The sequence below is a fragment of the Peromyscus californicus genome, unplaced genomic scaffold (assembly GCF_007827085.1).
Source record: "Peromyscus californicus insignis strain IS unplaced genomic scaffold, ASM782708v3 Scaffold_1__1_contigs__length_55948999, whole genome shotgun sequence".
NCBI classification, from domain to species: Eukaryota; Metazoa; Chordata; class Mammalia; order Rodentia; family Cricetidae; genus Peromyscus; species Peromyscus californicus.
Genome location: NW_026294492.1, coordinates 49,585,551 through 49,602,879, shown reverse-complemented (window position 1 = coordinate 49,602,879; position 17,329 = coordinate 49,585,551). Strand labels below are relative to the sequence as shown.

At 51.5% G+C, this 17,329-nt stretch overlaps 1 protein-coding gene and 1 long non-coding RNA gene across 2 annotated transcripts; one reads left to right on the top strand and one right to left on the bottom strand.

Annotated features, from left to right (window-relative positions):
* Window positions 1-7,510: 7,510 nt before the first annotated feature.
* On the bottom strand, window positions 7,511-10,601 carry LOC128115774 (uncharacterized). Its single transcript, XR_008220289.1, has 2 exons — window positions 10,502-10,601; window positions 7,511-9,470 (listed from the first exon to the last, which is right to left on the bottom strand). It is a non-coding gene; the product is annotated as an uncharacterized LOC128115774 (long non-coding RNA).
* Clpp (caseinolytic mitochondrial matrix peptidase proteolytic subunit) lies at window positions 10,550-17,026 on the top strand. Its single transcript, XM_052746814.1, has 6 exons — window positions 10,550-11,048; window positions 11,146-11,217; window positions 12,031-12,127; window positions 13,558-13,745; window positions 14,291-14,396; window positions 16,709-17,026. The coding sequence occupies exons 1-6, from the start codon at window positions 10,677-10,679 to the stop codon at window positions 16,876-16,878; spliced, it is 1,005 nt and encodes a 334-aa protein (XP_052602774.1). The 5' UTR covers window positions 10,550-10,676; the 3' UTR covers window positions 16,879-17,026.
* Window positions 17,027-17,329: the final 303 nt, after the last annotated feature.

Here is a 17,329-nt window from a genome sequence, read left to right as displayed (position 1 = left end):
CACATAATGAGATGCCATTTAAAAAATAAATTAAATAATGCAAGTGTGATGGCCCACATCCATCATCCCAGCACTAAGTTGTCGGGGTAGAAGGATCAGAAGTTCGAGGCCTGCCTGGGCTGTGGAGACTGTCTCAAAAAATATAAAATAAAATAAAATAAAAGTCCAGGCAAGGTGGTGCATGCCTTTAATCCCAGCACTTAAGAGGCAGAGGCAGGTGGATTCCTGTAAGTTTGAGGCCAGTCTGATCTACAGAGCAAGTTCCAGGACAGCCAGGGCTACACAGAGAAAACCTGTCTCAGAAAACAAAACAAAACAAACAAAAAATAAATTAATTAAAAATAAATTCAAATAAAAATAAATGAAATACAATAACATAAAGTAAAATCTTAGCCTATCATGGTAGCACACATCTTTAATCTTAACACTTTGCAGAGGTAGGTAGATTTCTGTGAGTTTTTTTTTTTTTTTTTTTTTGGTTTTTCGAGACAGGGTTTCTCTGTGTAGCTTTGCGCCTTTCCTGGATCTCACTCTGTAGCCCAGGCTGGCCTCGAACTCACAGAGATCCGCCTGCCTCTGCCTCCCGAGTGCTGGGATTAAAGGCATGCGCCACCACCGCCCGGCGATTTCTGTGAGTTTTTAAAGCTGGCCTGATCTATACACAGAGTTCCAGGCCGGGCTACATAGTGAGACTCTGCCTCAAAAAAACCCATAAAAACAAAAACAGAGCTGGGGGTGCGACCCAGTAGCAAGACGGTGCCTAGAATCTGCAAAGGCCCTGTGCTCCATCCCAGTACTGAAAAAAAAGCATTATGTATGGGTATATGTATGCATCTGTATATATGTATGTGTGTATATGTATATGTAAATGTGTGTATATGTATGCATGTTATATATGCACTGTGTGTGTATGTATATGTATATGTGTGCATATGTATGTATGTGTGTATATGTATGTTGTCTTAGTTAGGGTTTCCATTGCTTCAATTGTAGGTGGAGTTTTTCATTGGGACCACCAGCTCCCAAAATAACCACACAGAGACTTATTATTAATTATAAATGCTTGGCTGATAGCTTAGGCTTATTACTAACTAGCTCTTTCAACTTAAATTAATCCATATTTCTTATCTGTGCTCTACTATGTGGTGGTACCTTTTTTTAGCACAGCATATTCATCTCCTGCTTCCTCTGCATCTGGCTGGTGGCTCTGCCCTCCTTCTTCCCAGCATCATCAATCTGGGTCTCCCACCTAACCTCTTCTTGCCTAGCTATTGACCAGTTGGCCTTTATTAATCCAATGAGAGCAAAACATATTCACAGTGTACAAAAGGCTTATTCTACAGCATCAGTGAAACACCGTGACCAAAAAGCAAGTTGGGATGAAAGGGTTCATTCAACTTACACTTCCACATTGCTGTTCATCATTGAAGGAAGTTGGGACAAGAACTCACATGGGGGAGGGTGGCACTTGCCTTTAATCCCAGCACTCAGGAGGCAGAGAGAGGCAGATCTCTGTGAGTTCGAGGCCAGCCTGGTCTACAGAGGAAGTCTGAGGACAGGCTCCAAAGTTCGACAGACACATCGAAACCCTGTCTCGAAAAAAAAAACCAAAACAAAATAAAACAAAAATAAAATAAACCCTTTAAAGGGCTGGAGAGATGGTTCAGAGGTTAAGAGCACTGGCTACTCTTCCAGAAGTCCTGAGTTCAATTCCCAGCAACCCCATGGAGACTTACAACCATCTATAATGGGATCTGGTACCCTCTTCTGGTGTGTGTATATATAATAAATAAATTTTAAAAAAAATAAAAGAACTCACACGAGGCAGGAACCTGGAGGCAGGAGCTGATGCAGAGGCCATGGAGGATGCTGCTTACTGGCTTGCTCCCTGTGACTTGCTCATCCTGCTTTCTTATAGAACCCAGGACCAGCAGCCCAGGGATGGCACCACCCACAATGGGCTGGGCCTTCCCCATTGATCACTAATTGAGAAAACGCTTACAGCTGGATCTCATGGAGGCATTTCCTCAGCTGAGGCTCCTTCCTCTGATGACTCTAGCTTGTAAAGGTGACACAAAGCCAGCCAGTACATGTGTATATGCATACATGCATGCATATGTGTGTGTCTATGTATTTATGAATGTATGTGAGCACATGTGTATATATGTGTATGTGTATATATGCATGTGTATATAGATCTGTATACATATGTGTGTACATATGTATATGTGTGTATATATGTTGCCTTAGTTAGGGCTTGTATTGCTGTGAAGAGACACCATGACCATGGCAACTTTCCTGTTTTTTTTGTTTTTTGAGATAGGGTTTCTCTGTGTCGTTTTGGTGCCTCTCCTGGATCTCGCTCTGTAGACCAGGCTGACCTCGAACTCACAGAGATCCTCCTGGCTCTGCCTCCTGAGTGCTGGGATTAAAGGCGTGCACCACCACTGCCCTGATGACCACGGCAACTCTTATAAGGAAAACATTTAACTGTAGCTCGCTTACAGTTTAGAGGTTCAGTCCATCATCATCATGGCAGGGAGCATGGCGGCATGCAGGCAGATGCGGTGCTGGCTACATCTTTATCAGAAGGCAACAGGAAGTCAACTGAGACACTGGGTGTTATCTTGAGCATAGGAAACCTCAAAGCCTGCTCCCCTAGTGACACACTTTCTCCAACAAGACCACATCTCCTAATAGTGCCACTCCCTATGTGCTTATGGGGGCCAATTACATTCAAACTACATGTGTATATGTATAAATATGTGCACACATGTGTATGTATGTATGTATATATGTATATGTGTGCATAGATGTATATGTATTTATGTGTGCATATATATGTACATGTGTGCCTGTGTCTGATGCTCTTTACCTCTTGTCCCTCTGGGACTGTCTTTGTTTACACTGCCCCCTCCTACCTTTTTGAACTCAGAGATCCTCCTGCCTCTGCCTCCCAAGTGCTGGGATTAAAGGTGTCTTCCTTATTTTTTAAACTTCAGAGTGTGTGTGTGTGTGTGTGTGTGTGTGTGTGTGTGTGTGTTTCTGTGATGCACCTGTGTGGGCCTGCAGGACACACCTGGAGGTCAAAGGGCAGCAGTGAGTTCTCTCTTCCCACCTTCACATGGCTTCCAGGGTCCAAACGGGGACACTGGACTTGAGCAACAAGCACTTCCGTGCCTTGAGACATACGCTTGCCCCTCTGGGCTTTTAAATTACATTATTTATTACCGTGTGTGTGTGTGTGTGTGTGTGTGTGTGTGTGTGTGTGTGTGTGTAGGCCGGAAGGGGCGTCCATAACCTCTTCCATCATTCTGCTCCTCCGATCCCTCCCTTCCAGAACCTGGGGCTGACCTCTCACCTGCACAGCAAGCAGTCCCCAGCAGTCCTGTCTTTCCTGCTCAGAGCTGGGGTGAGTGGAGTTTGTGGATGCACCTGGCTTGTTTTACGAGTACCGGGATCTGAACTTTGTCCTCAAGATGACCCAACAGGGTTCTTAACCAAGAGCCCTCTCTCCAGCCTCCCCACCTTGCTTTTTTGAGACAGGGTCTGTCACTGAGCCTGGTAACAGGCTGGCTGGCTAGTGAGCCCAGGATCCTCCTGTCTTCGCCTCCCCAGTGCTAGGGGTACAGCCACCGTGCCCAACATTCACGTGGAACCCTCAGGGCAGGTACCAACCATCTCCCAGCAATGCCCTTGTACTCCTCATCCTCTTGCCTCCACATCCCAAGTGCTGGAATGATCGGCATGTGCCAGCAGGCCCAACAAGCCCTTCTCTTTTTTAAAATTTAATTTTATCTTTAAAAAAAAGACTCTTAAGAATATTATGGATGTGCGTGTGTGTCTGTGTATGTGCACATGAGTACACTGCCCTCAGAGCCCAGAAGGGGACATCTGATTCCCCCCCCTCTCTCTCACACACACACACACACACACACACACACACACACACACACACACACACACACACACCTGCAGCTGGAGTTACAGGCGACTGAGAGCAGCTGGGTTCAGTTTCCAGATCTTCTGCAAGAGCAGACAGTGATCTTAACCACTGAGCCATCTCTCAACCCTTAGTTTATTTTTAAGCACTTCTCTGGGTTGGAGAGATGGCTCAGCGGTTAGGAGCACTGGCTGCTCTTCCAGAGGACCTGGGTTCAATTCCAGCACCCACATGTCAGCTCACAACTGTCTGTAACTCCAGTTGCAGGGGATCTGACCCCCTCACACAGACATACATGCAGGCAAAACACAAATGCACATAAAAGTAAAATTTAAAAAAAAAAAAAAACTTAAAAAAAAAGTTCTTGCTATGTAGCCCAGGCTGGCCTGGAATCCAGTGATCCTCCTGCCTCATCCTCCTGGGTGCTGAGCTGACAGGCAGGTGCCCTCCTGAGACTCAGACATTAGGAAAGAGTAGAAAGGGAACAATGCCCAGCCATTCCTCCCCCCCGGGCACCACGCAGCAATCAGGCCAACACACCCAGAACCTTTGAACTTGACCATCAGCCAGAAATCCCAGCTGATACCAGGCGTGGTGGCACACACCTGTTCCAACTCTGTAGGTGGAGGCAGGAGGATCAGGAATTCAAGGTCGTCCACAGCTAGGTAGAGTGAGGAGACCCAGTCCAGGTGGCCGGGCTCTATTCGTTTTCTTTCCTCTCCTTTGCTTTATTCACTGTGTGTGGATGCACCAGGACGCGTGTGGCAGTCCAAGGACAACTGAAGGAAACTGGTCCTGTCCTTCCACCTCTCAAACCTGGGACAAATGGCTGAGATGCCTATTTACCATATCAAAGCTGGACCTGGCCTTCAGGCTCTCCCAGCATCCCTCAATCCCTGCCTGTTTCAGGGTATGGATGGCATACCTCACCCGCTACCTGAACCCTCCTGCCCAGGGGCTGGGCTGTCCTTCCCCCAGAGCCTCTTCCATAAATAGCTGAGACATTTTGGTCACCCTTGCCTTTTGGACCTTTGGCCTCCTGGCTGCTGCACCTGGCTCCCGTCCTCCCTCCTCACATGGCTCAGGGTCATGTCCACTCTGCCGGTGTCCACCTCCAGCTGTGCTCTCCCACACATCTACAACAAACTTTCTCCTCCGCCATATCTAGGAGCAGCCATGTCCTTTCCTGTCCTTTTGACTTCTTCTTTCCCCGTTCAGGTCCTGGGGATGAACTCGGGTCCTCAGGCTTACCAGCTGAGGCCTGTTGCCCGATCTTGACTAGATTTGATAGGACAGTCTTCTCCAAATAACTCACAAACTGGACACACTTTAGAAGGTGATTCGATGGAACACGGTGCAACGACACACACCTGCCATCCCAGCACTTTAAGGCCATCCCAGGCTATGGAGCCCATAGCAGGCCAGCCTGAGCTACATTAGACTGTCTCCGAAGGGCATAAAAACTAAGGAGAGAGCCAGGCGGTGGTGGCTCACGCCTTTAATCCCAGCACTCGGGAGGCAGAGGCAGGCGGATCTCTGTGAGTTCGAGGCCAGCCTGGTCTACAGAGCAAGTTCCAGGACACAGGGCTACACAGAGAAACCCTGTCTCAAAAGAACCAAACCAACCAAACAATAACAAAAAACAACCAACCAAACTAGAGGGCATGGGAGGGTCATAAACCATCTGGGGTGGCAGCAGCCTCCCAGCTCCTGCACCTTCTACAACTGCACAACCTTCTGAACAATCACATGTGGTCTCTGAGTACAAGGGGACAGGCATAAGAGGTCAGAAGTCAAAGTGTTGTGCAGGACTCCATATACCAAGTTTTTAGAGGCTGGTCACCTGTGTTGTGTGGGGCTCCTGCCATGCTCCTGTGAGTGACCCAATAAACTCCCTGTTCACCAAGACAGACTGAGGTGGGGCAGTTTCCAGGTGTCCTGTGCAAGGTGAGTGACGTGTATTCACATCTCACAGAGAAAAGTTCAGGCGACAACTTTCTTCTTCCTTTTTCTTCCTTTCCTTTCCCCCACCCTATCCCTCCTGCTTCTCCTGTTGCCCAGGCTGGCCTCAAACTCACTAAGTAGCTAAGGCTGCCCTTCAACTCCTGGCCCGCCTGCCTCCACCTCCTGAGTGTGCCGCCGGACGGCAGATCTGAGCCACAGGCCTGCCAAGACGGCTGTGGCGGTGATGGCTGTCTTGCCATGATGGCTGTTCCCACAGGGATGAGCCAACGCCCACTGGTGCTGTTATGTAATTCTACTTTCAAAATCAAAGAGTTGGTGCTATTGACATCTGTAGATTTTAATCTGGTTTTGATCTGGTTTGAATAGCCTTGACCTGGATTCCTTCGGGTTTGCCCTCCTTTCCCTGTGTGTAAATCACTCAGCTATCATGGGCTTAGTTACCAGATTCCAAAGGAAAGACAGTGGCGGCTCCTGTCTGTCATCCTAGGCCTCAGGAAAGAGGCTCTGGAATTGGAAGTCAGCCTTGGCAACAGTAAATTCCAGGCCAGCCTGGGCTACAGGAGACCCTGTTTCAGACAAAAATCACCAAAAAAGGAAACGTCATAACCCTTTGAAGAGCAGAAGGGGATTCCGACCCCTCCACACCCCTCAGAACTTCAGCTTGTTTGGAAAGGATTATGAGGAAAAGTATGGTTACTGCATTCTAGAAAGATCCAATGGTCTGACAAAGGCTTTTTGTCTTAAACAGTTCATAAGTGAAAAGGAATAAGACCTATTAGCAGCGAGCCTGGCTTGGTGCTGCATGCCCACCCTCTCAGTAGTCCTGAGGCTGAGGGAGGTGGATTGCCATGAACTCCGGGCCAGCCTGGGCTACAGAGTGAGACCTTCAGTTCCCTGAGGTTTGAATAGTGACATTCTGAGAGTGCAGAGGTGGTACAGCAGTTGAGAGCACTTGCTGGTTCCACGCGGGCCTGGGTTTGGTTCCCAGCACCCGCCTCAGGTGGCTCACAACCCTCTGCACTTTCAGCTCCAGGGATCTAACACACCTTTCTGCTCCTTGCACATCCCCACACCCCCACAATTAAAAATAATAACAATAAACCTTCAAATCAACAAAATACAGTTGTTTTGTTATTGCCTTTTTTTTTTTTTTGAGACTATTTAGCCCTGGCTGGCTTGGGACTCACAATATAAACCAGGCTGGCCTTGAACTCATCAAGATCCTCCTGCCTCTGCCTCCTGAGTGCTGGGATTAAAGATGTGTTCCACAAATTGGGGTATGGTGGTGCACACCTTTAGTCCTAGCATTTGAAAGGCAGAGCCAGACAGATCTCTGAGTTGAGCACAGCCTGGTCTACATAAGTGAGTTCTAAGGGGGGGGGGGGGGGCAGCCAGGCCATGGTGGCACATGCCTTTAATTCCAGAAGAGGCAGGCGGATCTGAGTTCAAAGCCAGTCTGGTCTACAGAGTGCGTTCCAGGACAGCCAGGGCTACACAAAGAAATCCTGTCTCGAAAAAACAAAAAGAAACAAAAAAAAAAAAGAAAGAAAAAAAAAGGAAAGAAAAAGAAAAAGGAAAAAATGTGTATCACCATGCCCTGGCTTGTTTTAACTGTTTCTGTTTTATTTTTTAACAATTCCATACATTTATGTGAAGTATTTTACTCAGATCCATTCCTGTTCCTCCCAACACTCCAGCAGAGCTCCCCCAACCAGGTTAAAGGCCTATGCCACCACCGCCCGGCTTCAAGTCCTTTTTTGTAACCTACCGAGACCAGTTACTGCGGCCTGCTGGAATACTGACTGATCTTGCTGCCCCGATCTTGTCCAGGCAGCCACGGCTGCCGTGAGGTCAGGAGTGTCCATGAGACAACATTTCACAGCCCTTGTCCCACCCTCCAGCTCTTCCATGAATTTCCCCGAGCCTGGAGGGGCCGTGGTGCTGTAAGAGCCCACTCAGGGCCGAGCACTTGCAGCTGCTGCTTTCCCTGCACTCTGACTTGTGAGTCCCTGAGAGCATGAACATTCCGAAGGGCAGTTTCACATTCAGCAAGCAATGAGAGGTAAGTTTCTCTCCTTGCCTGTGACTTCCGAGCGTGGGCTCTGGTCCGCTCACAGCACCAAGCATGGTTCCCCCCTGTAGAGCAACCTTGAACCCAACCAGGAGGCTGCAGGCTGCCCCCGTAGGTAGCTCCCACGCCGCTGTTGCACCAGGGTCGCCGTCCTGCCTGGGCAGAGTGGTAGCAGTCACGGTCCACAACTGGCTAAGACCACTGATGTCTTCTCTCCCGCAACAGACTGAATGTCACCTTCTGGCACTCTGAGACCGGACTGGCAGGGAGGAAGCCCCCAGATCAGTTCCAGCCTGACTTCTCCATCCTGCAACTGAGTCCTGTCACCTGATTATGGTGGGCAAAGCCATGGCAGGAGCCTGTGTTGTTTGGAGAGCTCCGGGAGGAAACATTTCCGGCCTTTGATGTTCATTTCTGGCCTTTGTGCGAAATTTAAATGCAGGTCCCCAGGTACCAAAATGTATCTTCCTCAGGGAACAAGAGGCTACCCAGGAAATGTTTCAGGAATCCTGGGACACACCAGAGACTCTTGTTCTACAGGCAAGGACACTGGGATTCAGGAATTCAGCAGCTTGCCTCCGTCTATGATTTGCTAGCCATTTCGCCTAAAATAAATTGCTTAACATCTCTGGGCTTCATTTTTCTTTTAGTAACTTGGAGATGAAGTAGTTCCTGTTTCTTGGGGTGGCTAAGGATATTATATAAGATAATATGGGGCTGGGGCATGGCTCAAAGATAGAAGCAAGGCCCCACCGAGAATTCTCCAGTGAGAGGCTGGGGGCGTGGTCATGGTGGAGCCCCGCCCAGACTCCCCTAGTGAGGGGCTGGGGGCGTAGTCAGGGTGGAGCCCCGCCTAGAATGCCCCAGTGAGGGTCTGGGGGCGTGGCCAGGGTGGAGCCCTGCCTAGGATCCCCAGTGAGGGGCTGGGGGCGTGGTCAGGGTGAAGGCCCGCCTAGAATCCCCCAGTGAGGGGCTGGGGGCGTGGTCAGGGTGGAGCCCCGCCTAGAATCCCCAGTGAGGGGCTGGGGGCGTGGTCAGGGTGGAGCCCCGCCTAGAATCCCCCAGTGAGGGGCTGGGGGCGTGGTCAGGGTGAAGCCCCGCCTAGAATCCCCAGTGAGGGGCTGGGGGCGTGGTCAGGGTGAAGCCCCGCCTAGAATCCCCAGTGAGGGGCTGGGGGGCGTGGTCAGGGTGGAGCCCCGCCTAGAATCCCCAGTGAGGGGCTGGGGGGCGTGGTCAGGGTGAAGCCCCGCCTAGAATCCCCAGTGAGGGGCTGGGGGCGTGGTCAGGGTGGAGCCCCGCCTAGAATCCCCAGTGAGGGGCTGGGGGCGTGGTCAGGGTGGAGCCCCGCCTAGAATCCCCCAGTGAGGGGCTGGGGGCGTGGTCAGGGTGAAGCCCCGCCTAGAATCCCCAGTGAGGGGCTGGGGGGCAAGGTTTGCCTTTGGGAATGGAGATGAACCACTGTGTAGAATGTCTTCTTATGAAGCTCTTGTTCTACACACATAAAAGACAAAACCAAAAAGATCAATCAGTGCAACTTCCTGAAGTAATAGTTACATCAGGCAACAGTTAATTGGGAAAGTTCCAGAATGTGCCTGGGGTGGAAGCAAAGGCAGTTTCTGCACACATGATGTCTCAGCCTGATATGGGTGTGTTGTGAAAGAGCTTAGCACAGGGCAGAGGGGAGCCCCATGTAAAAGGAGGTGTGGCTACTGGAGTCAGGTGCATAGGTGACTGACAGGGAGCCATGATGTCAGGTGCTGGATGGCTCAGTCTCATCTCTTTCAAGGACTTCCAGCTGCTGGGTGAGGAAGCAGCGTGGGCACAGGCTAGGCTGGAGGACAATGGAGGTGTGGCCCTGGAGGGAGTTAATGGGACCTGAGCCTGGCGGCGGCAGCTCAAGATGAAGGACCGTGCATCTGACTGTCCACCTACCCCCAAGTCCCGCTTGGAACGGGACAATAAAGGTGAAAAGTTTCTGCACACCGATCACCCTCTCTGCCGACGCAGCAATCCAAATCAGACCAAATTAGAAAAAGCCCCCGTTTGGTGGGTAAAGCACTCCTGGATGATTTTTCCGGCCACCCACAGAGGAGACGGGGAACAGAGACCAAAACACCACGTGTCTGTCTGCCGGGGTACAGTTTAAATACCCTGTGGGCGTGGCCTTGAGCATCTCTGGGGGAGGAGCTGTGTTTCGGGGGCTTGAGACAGAGCAGGGATTCGGGAGAAAGAGGTGAGGGAGGGGAGCTGAGGTGGAGCTTCCACCAGGACAAAGGGGACGTTCCTGGAATACCGAGTACCCTCTGAGAACGAATACAGGTTTGGCGAACATCCGGTGCCTCCGGCAAGATTCAGGCCTCCTGTTCTGGGGTCCCTCGAGGTCTCCAAGAGCCTCAACGCCCCCAACTCCCTAAGCTGCATTGTTCAATAAATTCCTCAGCGAATCCTGAGCTCTACTTCCGGTATAAATCCCACTCCCTTTTTTCGAGAGCCTATACCCGGGAGTCAATGGCGCAAAGCACCTGGGAATTGTAGTTTCGGAAGACAGACAGGCGGCAGGCCAGCACGAGCACCTGAAGATTGCTGCGGGAGCAATGGTGGCGGACAGGTGTCTCACCTGAGGCCTAGCCTCACCCCGCCGTGCGCTGCTTCCCGCGTGGACGCCGGGGAACGGAGAGGCCCCGAGCAGGAACCTGCATGGGACGGAGACGTGGGATTCCCCTATTCATTCGAACGCCTACTTCCGGTGAAGACACGGCCCACAGACTTACTCCCGCCTTCTGCGGTCCCGCCCACTCGGCTCCCGGAAGTGGGCGAGCGAGCGCTCCCGCAAAGCACGCCGGGAGTTGTAGTTCCGGAAGCCAAGTCAGTGCGCGCGGCGGCATGTGGCCCCGAGTGCTGCTGGGGGAGGCCCGGGTGGCTGCGGGCGGATATGGTGCTGTCTTGTCTCGCTTTGCCGTGCGTTTCTCCCCGCCATGTACTGCTGGGAGCGGCTCACCCCTGCAGAGGAGCCTGCATGGAACTGCTACGCGAGCTTTCCCGCTCATCCCTATAGTTGTGGAACAGACGGTACGGGGGCCTGGTGGGGACATGGTGTCGAGGCTTGAAGGGCGGAGGGCCGCGTGCAAGGGTCGCTGACCTTTCACCTCCGTTCTTTTCCCACCAGGGTCGAGGCGAGCGCGCTTATGACATATACTCGAGGCTCTTGCGGGAACGCATCGTGTGCGTCATGGGCCCGGTGAGCGACCCCGGTGCGCTCTGGAGACACCTAGCTGTCTCCAACATTTCTCCCCTGGTCAAGCTCTGTGCCCCACCCCCCTCTCCCTCGTCCCTGGTGACCTCCTAGACCCTAGTCCTTGACCTTAAACATTCATTTTCATTTGAGCCAAACTCTTGCTATGTAGTCCAGGCCAGTTTCCACCATGCCGTGCCAGCTTCCCAAATGTTGGGTTTCACGTGTGCATCACCACCGTAGACTGCTGTTGGCAGCCAGTCTTTGTTTTGAAGTCTTCTGAGACAGGGTCTCAGGGTGGCCTTGAAATCCCTATGTAGCTGAGGACGACATTTAGGGCTGGGATGAAGGTGTATCACCACACCAGGTTTATGCAGTGCTGGCGCTGGAACTCAGCGCTAACATTCTGCCCACTGAGTCACAGCCCCGGTCAGCTCGTTGGTTTTTTGAGATCTGGTCTTTGAACCCCACCCAATGCTCTTGTCTCCAATTCCCAAGTGCTGGGATGACTGGTGTGTACCACCACACCAGGTCTGGGCAGTGCTTGAACCCAGGACCTTGAGCATGCTAGGGGATCACTCTGCACTGGTCTGGACCGCCACACCAGGTCTGGGCAGTGCTTGAACTCAGATCCCCGAGCATGCTAGGTAAGCACTCTACCTGCTACACTACATCCCAGCCCTGTCCTCAGCTTATTGGCTTCCAGTGTCTGGGGCTCCTGACCACCCCTTCCTATGCTCAAATTCGGGTTCCTGGCTCCGTAAGCCTCCATCTAGCCCACCTTCAACCTGGGGACAACTGTGCCCTCCCCACCCACAGATTGATGACAGTGTCGCCAGCCTGGTCATCGCCCAGCTGCTGTTCTTACAGTCTGAAAGCAACAAGAAACCCATTCACATGTACATCAACAGCCCAGGTGAGCAGGGCCTGACCTGGTTGTGGGGTCGGGAATATCCCCTCTCTGGAGAATAGATGTGAAGCAGCTTTCCGCAGAATCTAAAATTTAAGATCGCTCCAAGCATGGCAGGGTGGCACGTGCCTTTAATTCTTGCACTTGGGAAGCAGAGGCAGGCAGATCTCTGAGTTCTCGGACAGCCAGGGCTACACAGAAATTTAGGATTTTTAGCCAGGTGTGGTGGTGTACACCTTTAATCCCAGCATTAAGTAGGCAGAGGCAGGCAGATCTCTAGAGGCCAGCCTGGTCTACAAAGTGAGTTCTAGGACAGCCAGGGCTACACAGAGAAACCCCGTCTTGGGAAAAAACAAAGAACTAATTAATTGATTAATTGAAATCTCTCCAAAAGGGTCTGTCACTGGTGTGGAACTTTCCAAGTATGCTAGTCTAGCTGGTCAGTGAGCCCCAAGGGTCCTCCAGTCTCCACCTCCCCAGGGCAGGGATCGCAGGCATGTGCTGCCATGTCTATTTTGGGGGTGCTGGGAGTCAACGTACAACCTGCCCTCTGTAGCCAGATTCTCTACAGTTCTCTCACTTCGGTTGGGATGGCGGGCACGAGCCACCACACTCAGCAGAAATAGTTGATTTTTAAGAAAAACATTAGGCCAGCGGTGGTGGCGCAGGCCTTTAATCCCAGCACTCGGAAGACAGAGCCAGGCGGGTCTCTGTGAGTTCAAGGCCAGCCTGGTCTACAGAGTGAGATCCAGGAAAGGCGCAAAGCTCCACAGAGAAATCCTGTCTCGAAAAACTGAAAAAAGAAAAGAAAAGAACAACATTAGATCACATTTATTTCTATGAGTGTGTGGGTAGATGGGCTTGTGCATGCCGCTGTGTGCACACAGGGGTCAGCAGAGGACAGCCTCTGGGAGTCAGTTCCCCCCTTCCATCCTGTGGGTCCTGGGAATTGAACTCGGGTTGTCAGATGTGGTGAGGAGCACTGTTACCGGCTGGTCCTTCTCAACAGCCCAAGTTAATTAGGCTCCTCAGGCCAGATACCTCTCACAGAATGTTCCACACTGTAGACTCATTTCCCTTCTCACCAAAGCTTCGAGTGGCAGGTCAGGATGCTTACCTCTGATCTACGCAGGGCAAGTGTGCCTTAGAGAGCTGGAGTGGCTGGCCCTACGTGGTGACATACGGCCTGACCAGGGTTCATAGGCAGGAGGTGACTGGCGGAGCCTTTTGACGTGTGTGTGTGTGTGTGTGTGTTTTGTCCCATGTACATATGTGACCATAGCTGATTCTGAAGAAAGGACTCTCCTTGTGACCTGTGTCATTCCTGTCACCCCCCCCCCCCCCCATTCCCAATGACGTTTGCACTCGTAACTTGCTGGAACGGTACTGGGGTGGAGGAGGGTCCCATTAGGCCTGACTTGCTCCACGGCCTGCAGGTGGCGTGGTGACTGCGGGCCTGGCCATCTACGACACAATGCAGTATATTCTGAACCCCATCTGCACATGGTGTGTTGGACAGGCTGCCAGCATGGGCTCCCTGCTACTTGCCGCTGGCAGCCCGGGCATGCGCCACTCGCTACCCAATTCCAGAATCATGATCCACCAGCCCTCCGGAGGGGCCAGGGTGAGTATGTCCTGCAGGGATGTGGGAGGAAGTCTAGGCCACTGTTCTTTCTTTGTTGGAGACAGGGTCACTCTGTAGACCAGGCTGGTCTCTAACCCACCGAGATCTGCCTGCCGCTGCCTCCTGACTGCCACTGTTTTCATGGCTGGGAAGGTGCTCCTCAGGGGTAGAATGCCTGCTAAGCACAGGAAAGACTCTGGGTTCCATCTCCAGCACCAGAGGAAAGGATAAAAAACAAAAAACAGTTCTGGGCGTGGTGGGAGAATGCCTTTAATCCCAGCACTCAGGAGGCAGAGGCAGGCGGATCTCTTGAGTTTGAGGCCAGCCTGGGCTACAGAGCGAGTTCCAGGACAGCCATTGCTATAGAGAGAGACTGTTACAAAACAAAAGAAAAGTGAAGTAAAACAAAAATAGATCAATGGGATGGAAACACACGCAGAAACTGCAGGGCCGAAGCACAGGGATGGCTTCCTCTAGCATCCTGTCAGGGAACTCCTCCAGTTCTAGGCTTCATCTTCTTCCTCAACTTACCGCTCGCTTCTCAGGGCCAAGCCACAGACATCGCCATCCAGGCAGAGGAGATCATGAAGCTGAAAAAGCAGTTATATAATATCTACGCCAAACACACCAAGCAGAGCCTGCAGGTGATCGGTGAGCACCCCGCCTCATAGGGCACACTCCTGTGCGTTGGCATTGTCCTAAACCAGGGCTTCCCCACCTGGACATTCAGAGCCACATTACTATAGTGGGCTCACCCTGGACCTTGGGGGTGGGGTGTTCAGTAGAATCACTAACCTAAAATGCTCTGTGTCTGTGGCCCCTTCCAGTGCTGATAGTCAAGTGTCTCTAAAGGCTGGGGATGTGGCTGGGGGTGGAGCATCTACCTAGAATCCCCCAGTGAGGGTCTGGGGCGTGGTCAGGGTGGAGCCCCGCCTACAATCCCGCAGTGAGGGGCTGGGGGTGTGGTCAGTGTGGAGCCCTGCCTAGAATCCCCAGTGAGGGGCTGGAGGCCTTCTTGCTTTAAGTATAGATTTCTTACCAAGGGGTGGTGGTAGTGGTACATACCTTTAATCCCAGAGGCAAGCAAATCTCTGAGTTCCAGGACAGCCTGGTCTACAAAACAAGTTATAGGACGGCCAGAGCTACACAAAGAAACTGTCTCAAAAAACTAAATGAAACAAATACACATTTCTTTCCTTTCTTTGTTTCTTTTTTTTTTTTTTTTTTAAAGACAGGGTTTCACTCTGTAGCTTTGGAGCCTGTCCTGGAACTCACTTTGTAGACCAGGCTGGCCTCGAACTCACACACAGAGATCCGCCTGGCTCTGCCTCCTGAGTGCTGGGATTAAAGGCGTGCACCACCATCTCCCAACTCCTTTTTTTTTTTTTTTTTTAATAATTCATTTTATTGTTTATTATATATGTATGGGTGTTTCTCCAGCATGTCTGTATTGCATGTGTGCCTGGTGCCTGTGAGGTCACAAGAGGGTGTCAGATCCCTTCGAACCAGAATTATAAACATTTGTAAGTTGTGTGGGTGCTGAGGATTGAACCTGGGTCCTCTGCCAGAACAAGTTCTCTTAACCTCCGAGCCACTTCTCCAGCCCCGGGGATGTATTTCTGGCCTGGCAAAGTTCCTAGCCTACTGGGCAGAATTTCCAATTTTGTAAGCTGGGTGTGGTGGCACCTGCCTGTCATCCCAGCCCTGGGAGGTGGAGGCAGGAGAATCAGGAGGTCTAGACTGATGTAGAGACTATTGCAAGATTCAGTCTCAGACCAAAATAAATATATCAGCCACGAAAACTGGCTCAGCTGCTCCGTGCTGTTTTGACAGATGATATTTTGGGTGGGGGGAAGGTAGCAAGGGTTACTGGTGCTGGTGGGTGCCGGTGGGTGCTGGTGGGTACCGGCACAGTTTTCCTGGTGCCCGTGAGATTTCGTTTTTTGGGGAGCATGTGCCTTTCCACAGTGTGGAAATCAGAAGACAGTTTGTAGAAATCAGTGCTCCCTGACACCTTGTGCATTGCGGTGATTGAACTCCAGGTCATTCATTGGTGGCCAGCGCCTCCTCCTGCCAGGCAGTCTTGCTGGCCCACACACCATTCTTGGATCTATCTTGGTGCTGCTGGTCACATATGTTCAACCTAAGATTCACCACATGGCACCACGTGACCTTTTCCTGGGTGTATTTATTGGTGTGTGTGGCATGTGCGTACTGTGACTTGTAGAGGTCAGAGGGCAATGTTCAGGAGGCAATTCTCTTCCACCATGTGGGTCCTAGAACCCGAGTGTATTTGAGTAGTCAGTGAAAATTAAACCAGTGTGGCACGGTGGTGCACCCCTGTTGTCCCAGCACTTGTCAGGTGCCGGCGGGAGAATCAGGAGTCATCCTTTTGAGGCCAGCCTGGGCTACATGAGCTGCCTGAAAAAAAGAAATGTATTTCTTACTGCTGGGGAAACTGAGACACAGAGACGTTCCAAGCCCCACGGGGAAGAATTGTCAGAGTGCGTGCGTGTCTTATGTAACTCGGAGCCTGAACAAAACATGGTGGGCTGGGAGCTCAAATACTAGGAATGTGTATCTGAGTCCTGGAAGCAGGAAGGTCAGGAACAGCTGGTGCCTGGAAGGTGACCTTTGACCTTCAGACCCTGATCCTAACGGCTGCACCTTTGCTTTGCCGGAATTACAGGTGGTTCTGGGGATGGAACCAGGGCACAGTGCAGGCTAGACCAGTGCTCTATCAATTGAGCTCCTTTTTTTTTTTTAAACTCCTTGTTATGACTGGCCTTGAACTTTAGGTCCTCCTGCAGAAGCCACTTTTAATAAGGGCACAGATCCCGGGGTAGGGGTTCCATCCTCACAGCTCCATAAACCATCCTGCTACTGGTGGGGACTTCAACCTAGGAATTTGGGGAAAGCATCCCAGGTCTCTGCTCTTATCTGTATGTACTGCTTCCTCCCAGAGTCAGCCATGGAGAGGGACCGCTACATGAGCCCCATGGAGGCCCAGGAGTTTGGCATCTTGGACAAGGTCCTGGTCCACCCACCTCAGGACGGGGAGGATGAGCCGGAACTGGTACAGAAGGAGACTCCTACAGCACCGGCCGATCCTCCTGCCCCGGCGAGTACCTAGGGCCTGACCTCATCTCCAGGAATGTGGAGACCCAGGACTGCCCACACTTCCTCTGCCGAGCCCAGAGGTATCCCTGGAGAAGATGTGGATTGAGGCTGCCCTCCTGCCTGAGACACTGTGACTTTAAATTAAACCTTTATGGTCTTTGTCCCATGTCTGAGATTACGTCTCCAAATCACCAGGCCCCTCTCACCTTGACTCCATGACAAACCACTTCTTTTTTTTCTTTTCTGAGACAGGGTTTCTCTGTGTAGTCCTGGCTGTCCTGGATCTCACTCTGTAGACCAGGCTGGCCTCGAACTCAAGAGACCGCCTGCCTCTGCCTCCCGAGTGCTGGGATTCAAGCTGTGCTCCACCATGTGTGGCTGTTAGGAAACTTTTAAGCCATATACTAGCCCAAAGCCAGCAGGTAGAACTATAATTTTGTGCATTTTCAATTATGTGTGGGTTT

Coding starts and splice junctions, on each gene's coding strand:
- Clpp (XM_052746814.1), top strand. CDS start 10,677: ATGGGACGGAGACGTGGGATTCCCCTATTCATTCGAACGCCTACTTCC. Junction 11,218..12,030: donor TCGTGTGCGTCATGGGCCCG/GTGAGCGACCCC, acceptor CCCCACCCACAG/ATTGATGACAGTGTCGCCAG. Junction 12,128..13,557: donor CATGTACATCAACAGCCCAG/GTGAGCAGGGCC, acceptor CACGGCCTGCAG/GTGGCGTGGTGACTGCGGGC.